At 35.5% G+C, this 9,690-nt stretch overlaps 1 protein-coding gene across 1 annotated transcript in view; it reads left to right on the top strand.

Annotated features, from left to right (window-relative positions):
• LOC136849422 (uncharacterized) overlaps positions 1–6,374 on the top strand; it is a 10,179-nt gene extending 3,805 nt beyond the window's left edge. The window contains exons 2-4 of the mRNA XM_067122773.1: positions 1,227–1,359; positions 2,825–2,973; positions 4,400–6,374. Coding sequence (XP_066978874.1) covers positions 1,227–1,359; positions 2,825–2,973; positions 4,400–4,972 — 855 coding nt within the window. The 3' untranslated portion in view covers positions 4,973–6,374. The remainder of the gene's footprint in view (positions 1–1,226; positions 1,360–2,824; positions 2,974–4,399) is intronic.
• The last annotated feature ends 3,316 nt before the right edge of the window (positions 6,375–9,690 follow it).

The raw sequence follows: 9,690 nt of genomic DNA, 5'->3' as shown, positions 1-9,690 counted from the left end.
AATTTTTCATTAATTCTCCATTTGTACAATGCATTTCGTTTAATAAGAGTTATGGCTAAGCTTTTTTTTCCATTTTTCAGATTCTTCTTCCTTTGAGCCTCCTATCCACTTATTTATATTATGCATTTCGTTTAATGAGAGTTATGGCTAAGCTTTTTTTTTTCATTTTTCATTGATTCTCCTTCCTTTGAGCTTCCTATCCACTCATTTATATTATGTATTTCGTTTAATAACAGTTATGGCTTAGCATTTGTTTTATTTTCTTTGATTCGTCTTCTTTTAGGCTTCCTATCCACTTATTTATATTTTGCATTTCGCTTAATAAGAGTTATGGCTTAGCATTTTTTTTTTATTTTCTTTGATTCTCCTTCCTTTAGGCTTCCTATCCACTTATTTATATTATCCATCGCCTCCAAAAGACTTAGGGATATCTATCACTCGCGGTGACGATAGCATCAGAGGGGATAGATTTCGCGATCGGGACGATATGCAGGAAGACAGGAGCGACCGAAAACAATCTCCCATTGTCTTTTTTTTTTGGTGGGGGGGGGGGCGGGAGGAGGGGACGGTAGTTAGGACCGAGGATTGTTTAGGGCCGTCTTGTGTCCCTTCGGCGGTGTCTTTTCTGATGGCTTGGCGTTTCTTGTCTTGCGTCGCATACTTCCTCCGACGGGATCATGTGTCCTCCTTCTATAATATCTTCTTCTTCTTCTTGCTGATTTTTCCTCCTTCATTCGTATCACTTTAATTACTTATTTTAGATGGCCTTCCTTCCCTTTCATCATTCCTCCCGCTCTCTGTTCCTTTACCCCGCTTGAACTTAAGTAATATCTCTTCTTACTTGTCACTTGTTACGTGCAGATATTGTTCAGTTCACACACACACACACACACACGTACACACACACACACACACACACACACACACACACACACATATATATATATGTGTGTGTGTGTGTGTGTGTGTGTGTGTGTGTGTTACTGTTATAACAGTAAAGGAAATACATGTATCTATCTATCTATCTATACAGAGAGAGAGAGAGAGAGAGAGGGATGTGTGTATGTGTATGTGTTTGTGAACGCGTACGTGTATTCCTTCGGATAAGAAGAATCTGGGGTACCACAGAGGAAATGGAAATTCCAATAAGAACGTAAAAAAAAAAAAAAAAACAAAAAAAAAAACCACACATCCTATAGGAAGCGGTAGGCATTGTTGGTCGTCAGAGACACGAGACAACAGTAGCGTTGGCACTCTCGGTGGCGAAAGTCCTCTGTCAGTTTTACTCTGCTGTTATTACTGTTGTCAAAGAAAGACCCCTTCCAAAGGGTGAGATCAAAGACCGTCTCTTAAGGGAAGGTAAGGTACGTAGAGTCTTGCAGTGGTCACGTGTGAACTACGAAGGATGGGGTTTTAAATCATGAATTTTTAAAGTGGTTTGTGGACTCTTTTTTTATTATATATATATATATATATATATATATATATATATATATATATATATATATATACATATTTTATATATAATATATATATCTATATATAGAAATATAATATTATATACATACATACATATACATATATATATATATATATATATATATATATATATATATATATATATATATATATATATATATATATATATATATATGTATATATATATGTATATGTAGTATTAATGTGTGTTAAACTAGCAATGAATATATAATTAGCAACTAAATGTAAGCATAGTGTTTCATAGCTGTGTTGTATAACAAACAGCACTTAGAGTACTTTGACTACAGTGAAAGTATAAGCTATTGCCTTTTAAAAGAATTTTTTTTTTTTCGTATCTCTGTTTGCCTGTACAATACTTTCACTCACTCCTATGAGGCAAAAGTAGGTAGACACATACATATATAAGTGTAGTTACCTGTTTAGTCGACTGTTGTGGGTCGCAGATAAATCTGAAGATACGGGATCTAAGATAATCATATCGAGCGATCAGTTCTCCGTCAGTCTCCGTGTTATCATATCTTTATTAATAACGGAAGGACCTCGGCGAGGTAGGCCCTTAGCAAGGCAGGACCTCTCACCGAGGTAAGACCACAAAAAGGTACTGCCTTATGCAAGGCTTAGCCCAAGTAAGGTAAATTATAATCAGTGTTCTTAAAAAAATGTACAGATTGTAATCAAATCGTTTTAAAAGAAGTGTGTTTACAAAATTTGTAAACACACTTCTTTTAAAACGATTTCTGACACATAATCTGCAATATTTTTTAAAAACGCATATTGAAATTTACATTTGTGAATTTCAGTTTAAAACGATTTCTCATACATATTCTGCAATATATTTTTTTAAAGAACGCCAATTGAAATTTACATTTAATGTAAATTTCAATTGGCGTTCTTTAAAAAAAAATATATTGCAGAATATGTATGAAAATCAAATTCATACAAATGTAAATTTCAATATCATTTTTAAAATATTGCAGAATATGTATCAGAACTCGTTTTAAAAGAAGTTTGTTTACAAATGTAAATTTCAATTGGCGTTCTTAAAAAAAATATTGCAGAATATGTATCAGAAATCGTTTTAAACTGAAATTTACAAATGTAAATTTCAATATGCGTTTTTAGAAAATATTGCAGAATATGTATCAGAAATCATTTTAAAAGAAGTATGTTTTCAAGTTCAAATTGTTATCGTTATTCTTAAAAAAAAAAATCGCTCCAGAAAGCGTATAATCATATTTGTTTTTACGATTTTATATTGTTATCATTTTTCTTTATCTTTTTTTTTTCAGAAAATCTAATATCCCCGTCACATCGTTATTTCTAGGCTACACTGTGAAGATGGGAACGAAAGCTTTTCCTTTGATGGGAATCATTATCGTGATGATGGGTTGCAGAATTCAAGGTCAGTTCGTACATGGGGAAAATTGCCAGCAAGCACATTTCGAAGTCACCTGCACGTGTAATGAAAAGAAGGTAATGTTGATTTCTTTTTTCCTTATGTCACTTATGCTACTTTAAAGGCCCAATTTGGTCTGTTAGGAAAGCTGATGTAGAATAGATTATTTTATATGTTATTGCTACGACCGTTCATTTGACTAAGACAACTGTCCTTGTCATTATATTCAGTTTAAACAGCTGCTTTAGTTTCATAAGAAAGCTGATATAAAGTATATTATTTTATATATGCTATTGCTATGACCATCCATTTAACTAAGACAATTGTTATTTTAAAGAAAATAGATTTTTTTTTATTATTTGCTGGTCACATTCATAGAATCTTACGTAAGCTTGGCTGTGACTGCATTGCCGTGAAAGGAAATTAGTCTGTTCAGAAAACCGACGTAGAATTTATTATCTTATATGCTATTGCTACGACCATTCATTTGACTAAGACAATTACTGTCCTTTTAGGAAAATCGATCCATGCTTTTTCTTTCCTGGTCACCTTCAAAGAATTTAACGTAAGCTTTGCTGTGACCGCGATGACGTGACAGGAAGTTAACTGGAGAAATTGTTCTCCTATTTAGCTACATATGACGTCATTTCCGCATGAATGATTTTTTTTTTTTGAGGGATCATGCAAGGAATCTGATCAAGAATATTTTCATGACTTTTAGATCACATGAGATTTCATTAACGCCAGCTTTGTTTTATTTCGGTGTCAACTTAAGTGAATCAACGCAAGTTATTTAGGAAGTTCTTTAAGTTCCTTTTTGATTGCTGACGTAGAAAAATATAATTTCAATATATTGTATTCAATTTATTTATTTATTTAGTACCAGGCCAGTAGATCATCCTTTAAGTAATGTTGCTATAAGTGAACTCATCATTTCAATTCATGATCCTTTACTGAATGTAACACCTACACGTTTTAATGATGAGTTTTTTTTTATCATAAATACTTGTATTTGATTACCATATGAATAAGAAGTGTGCTGACGAAGCAGGGAGCATTTTAAAAGGACAAATACCTAATCATTGGAGAGCTTTCTCGCTTTGCAGTGTTTAGCAGTTAAAGATACCAAGAGAATTTATGGCACAATTATCCGGTTCTTATTTCTCTCTCTCTCTCTCTCTCTCTCTCTCTCTCAGATTATACCAGATTTGATTAACAGAATGATTTCATAAATGCTATATTTGTGTAAGTGAGTGCTTCCAAATTTGTTATCGTAATTGTTGTTAATAGAATTATTATTATTATTATTATTATTATTATTATTATTATTATTATTATTATTATTATTATTGTCTTCTTGCCATCCTTTTCACTGTAACACTGAATACCTTCACTCAGTCATAGCCTGCATTAAAGTTTGTCCGAGATTTTTTCCCAATTTTGTCCCAAATGCTCTAGGCCTACTCATTCACTAAGATCGTCCTTCTCTTCCCCTGGCAACAGACGAACTTCTCCTACGACACTCTGGAAATCAACGAAAACCTGGTCGACCTCCGGATCGAGAAATGCACGGGCACCGTCATCGTCCAGCGGGAAGTGCTGCTCTATTTCATCCACCTGCAGAAGATCGTCTTCAGCGACATCGACAAGCTGGTCGTCCATACAGGGGCCCTGGATATACACCACAGCCAGCTGGAATTCCATAACGTCAAGAACGTCGTGCTCTTTAAGGATTCCATCACCGTTCCAGGCGACGGCAAAGCCAGCGTCACCGTCGTCGACAGCGACTTGCTTCTGAGCACTTCGGAGGATCTGGACGGCGGCGTCCAGTGGGGGTCTGGAGAGCACCTTGAAGAGGAGGTATTCAGGTGTCACTGTCGGGATATGTATTACGGAAATGACAATCCTGCAGTGGGCATCATGAAGGAGGCGGTGCATTGCAGCACGCAGAGTCTGAGCGTCAGGGAAGACGACTGCGCAAGAGCTCCTGCGCGGCCTAGGTCTAGCTCGGCGCAGTCTATCCTCGCGCCATTGTTGTCCATATACGTTTTCACAATCGCTTGTCTACTTCTGTAATTTGGATGAGTTTGAGATCTAGAGGGATCTAGCGTCGAACTACAAGAGTCCTTCCAAGTACTGAGAGATGTCAGTGTAAAACCAATGAGAGGTTCTTGATTGATTCATGAGAAACATTACTGAAGGTGTCTCAAAACTTGAGGTCGGCTGGTCTTGTGACAACACTTTGACAAAGTGTTGAAGGGTTTAAGAGGCCTGGTTTGGACCTCTGGACACTTAAAACCAACAGAGACGACCGAAGAGTTAAGCAAGTACCTGAAGCGTGTTATCATCTGTTGGGGGTTCTTAGGACTAAAGACTGTACTGCAGTATACCCTTATTAACTTGATAATTACCATAGTTGCTCCATATCTTGTTTAATGAAGAGAGAGAGAGAGAGAGAGAGAGAGAGAGAGAGAGAAGAGAGAGAAAAGTATAAGAATGCAACGAAAGTAGACTTACTTTTCCCTTTGTTATCATTTGCACTGTGTAAAAAATATTCATTTTATGTTTTATTTGAAGCTAAAACTTACATTTACTCTTTGGAGTTCTGAAAAAAAGAATTACGTAAATGCCATTCACACAAATCTACGAGAACCTGTCTTCTAATCTTGCTCGAATTTTTGCAGTGCTCTTGCCTAGTATCAACCCAAGACCGAGTTTCCCGTATTGCAAACGGAACAGAATTAATTGTTCCTACAATAAAATCCAAGTGGAAATTGGCTTAGATCTGTTGTTGTAGTCCGCTAGCATGAAAGGCCTTCTAAATCAGAGTTAAAATTTGACTCACATCTCACGTAAATCGGTAAGACCGACTTGGAATCCCGCAAAGCTTGTGGCTTCAGTCATGATGAAACCATTTTTTTCTAAAAATCAATCCAATGTTCTTTAGCTAAAACATTATAACTTCTAACTACTTTATCCATTCCATGTTATTGCTTAAATTAACATAATTAACCATCATAACTGTGAGAGCATTTTTGCAAAACAAAGCAATTTCAAAATACTTAACCTTCTTATATTAATACTTGAATCGTCGTAAGGAATTTCATTCTGTATTCCTGTAATCTTATTTCCTAGATAAGATTCAACATTTATCTTAGCATTCACATCGATTTCTTGTTATTTTGATGGTTTTTATAGTATTATTATAGTTTTTTCCTATATTGATCAATAGTGTGCTGGTTTGCATGTAACTGCTGAGATATAAAACATTGTCAATTTATTCTGTTAGACTGTAATTGCCATAGTGCACTATATTTATTGTGGTATTGACTTATATTTTCTTTATTATGTAATTTGTAACTTTGTTAAAACTAATTGTTATTGCATTTTTTTAAATTTTCTACGATGCTATCTTTTAATTTATGCGTGTTGTACTTTCCGAGGAAAAAAATGAATAAATAAATTCTTTTACTGTATACGAATATTCCTGTTTTTATCTTTCAGGATTTTCATATTATCTTCCTTTACTATAAAATAATAATATTAATCCATGATGGATTACAACAACAAGTCAATATGCATGTATATGTAAAATAATATGTAATAATAATAAAAGTATCAAACAATAATAGTTACAAAGGTGGGAGGATTTGATTGATGGTGAGAATGTCCTGCTTACACAAAGCCAAGAAACACTGAGGAAAGGAAAACAGAAATAGGAGAAAAATTCTAGAAAGCAGCATTGAGAATCCCAGGAACGATTTATTAATATATATATATATATATATATATATATATATATATATATATATATATATATATATATATATATATAAGGGGAGAAGATGAGCTGGGCAGGGTCTTGACGCTGCTTTAAAACCAATTGAGGTAAACCTTTTAAATTTAAACCTTTTTTATTTTGTTGTTCTTTATGTGTTCCTCAATAGGTCCAGTTTGCAGTTACAGTTTAGTTTTTTTTTTTTTTTTTTTTGAGTCATAAGTTTGTCAGTGGCAAGAATGGTTTAGATTGGTAAGGTTTTTCTTACCTATGTCGTTATCTATTTCCAGTTTCATAAATCAAGCACCTTTTATTTCACTACTGTTTACAAACCGAGGTGCAACAGATATAAGTGACCATGTATTCCCCATACCTATACATAACGACGTCTATTCTCTGGACCTTGTCTAGGCCTTTATATATCACAAATTTCTTGTTTATTCCACTGAAAATATCATTCCTTTTGAAAAGCAAAGATGAATTAGGCAGGCAACCTAATGTTCTTTTCTGGCCCGGGGAAAGAGGAGAAAAAAAAATTCAGAAGGGAAAAGGAAAGAAAATAAGTTTTGTTAAGTTGGTCTATCGTGCTTGAGTTATCCGTTCCACTGGCTTCCGCATTCAGTTAAAGAAGAAATGAATGAGGGTTAATGACAGCATCACCCTTCGACAAAAGGGTGCAGCTGTACTGATAACAGCAGCTTTCAATAAGAAAGATGCAGCAGTATTGATAACGACACGAGACCTAGACTATATTTTGGTCCAGCCTCCCAGCTTGGAGAATTGCTCCTGTTGTATTCAAGAGCTCTCTCTCTCTCTCTCTCTCTCTCTCTCTCTCTCTCTCTCTCTCTCTTGCCCTTTCAGTTAGCCGTCGTAGCCTGGCCCCAAAATCCTTCAGCAGTGGCCCTCTGCGTCCGCTCAAGCTGAAAGTTTCAGTATCAACAACAACCATCCATTTTCAAAGGTGTCCCTTGAAGATTGCAAGAAGTTCAAATTTTCAGAGACTGAAGCGAGAGGTTGCGAGGCCGCACCGACGCCCATCCTTCGACATGAAACAGCCCCGTTACTTTTTTAGGCACATGCCGCCTTTGCGAATTCACGAGGGCAAAGGAATAAGAACAAAGGATACCGTATTCTCTTGTCTGTGCGATGTTGCCCAACGCTGGTCAGGTATAGAACATGATACACGTTTGGGTCGTCGCCTGGAAAAAGCAAGGCTTTGCTTTGTATCGGCAATGAGGTTTATTGTTTATCACAATTGCGGATCCTTGTCGTAATTAACGATGAGAGAGAGAGAGAGAGAGAGAGAGAGAGAGAGAGAGATCGTCTACAGGGTAAATATAAAAGACATAACACCTATGACTTTTACTAGTTTATATAAATCTAGATCTGCGTATATATATATATATATATATATATATATATATATATCTCTATATATATATATATATATATATATATATATTTACACATATATATATATACATATATATATATATCTATGTATCTATATATCTATATATATATATATATATATATATATATATATATATATATATATATATATATATATATATATATATATATACATACATGTACTGTACATATATATATATACACACACAAACTGAGCAACCCAGCTCTGCCTAGGAAAACTCTGAATGACAACCTATAAATTCTCTCTCTCTCTCTCTCTCTCTCTCTCTCTCACTTTTCCCCCCTCTTTCTCTTCCCTAACACCCCTACTCTCTCTTTCACTCTTTCCCTTTCCCGTTAAGATAGTTGCTTCAATTACATTGCCCAGCATTTTTGACATTTTATATTTCACCCCTTCTCATTCCCCATTCTTGTTGGGGATGAACTTGGTCAATGCATTTTCGAGTTATGCTGGAACATAGACACACATGCACACACACATACATACATCCATATATATATATATATATATATATATATATATATATATATATATATATATATATATATATATATATATACATACATACACACACACTGTGCATCCTTAAACGTCTACATTACAATTAGCAAAACATATACATCTTAAATTCTAAATTTCCCATCAAAACAATTTTTTTTGGAGACAAATTCTCTCCCAGAAGTAAACGATTCACCTCTCGCCACTCCATTTTGTCAGCGCGGCTCAGAAACGAATTAACGACCGGGCGTTTTAATCGCCTAATGACAAAAGCAACCCCCATTTGTCAGTTAGGTCCTGAAGGCTTTCGGATATATACCGCCCTGGCCCCATTTTGGTGATGCAGTGACACCCTGGCCCCCCTCGTTTGTGTCCTGTTGTTGGAGACCGTCATGCGGGAACTGCATTGCAAATGCATGACTTCCTGGCCTCATATTCGTCGGTTATTAGGACGTTTTCCTTTCGTGTTCTGTTGGGTAATAAGACAGGAGGCCAGTGCTGTTAGCTGGGATGAATTCATGAATGAAAATAAAAGGGGTATTTCGTCATTCGCAGCTGGCGAATTTTGCTGCTGTTGGCTCGAACTAAGACTAAAGTAAAATGGCTGATGTGGTGTCAGATGTGGTGATTTATGCCGATGTGCGGTCAAGCTATGTAATCTGCCTTATCTGACGATTCTTGCTGCTGTTGGGATCAAGCTAAGATCAAATTTTAAAGTGATTTAGACATCGTGCCGGGGCTGATGATTTTTGCCGCTGTGGGGTCAAGCTAAGATTAAAATCAAATGACTCACATGTTATATATGTGACCTGACGATTTTTGCTGTGGTTAGATCAGGTAAAGATTACAATAAGATGATCTACATAACCTGCCATATCTGACGATTTTTTCTGCTGATGGATCAGGTAAAGATTACAATAAGATGATCTGCTTAATCTGCCATATCTGACCATTTTTCCTGCTGTTGGATCAGGTAAAGATTTCAATCAGATGAACCTACAGAATCTGCCATATCTGACGATTTTTTCTGTTGTTGGATCAGGTAAAGATTACAATAAGATGACCTGCATAATCTGCCATCTC

This window comes from Macrobrachium rosenbergii, chromosome 21 (genome assembly GCF_040412425.1).
Source record: "Macrobrachium rosenbergii isolate ZJJX-2024 chromosome 21, ASM4041242v1, whole genome shotgun sequence".
NCBI classification, from domain to species: domain Eukaryota; kingdom Metazoa; phylum Arthropoda; class Malacostraca; order Decapoda; family Palaemonidae; genus Macrobrachium; species Macrobrachium rosenbergii.
This window is presented reverse-complemented; position numbering and strand designations above follow the sequence as displayed.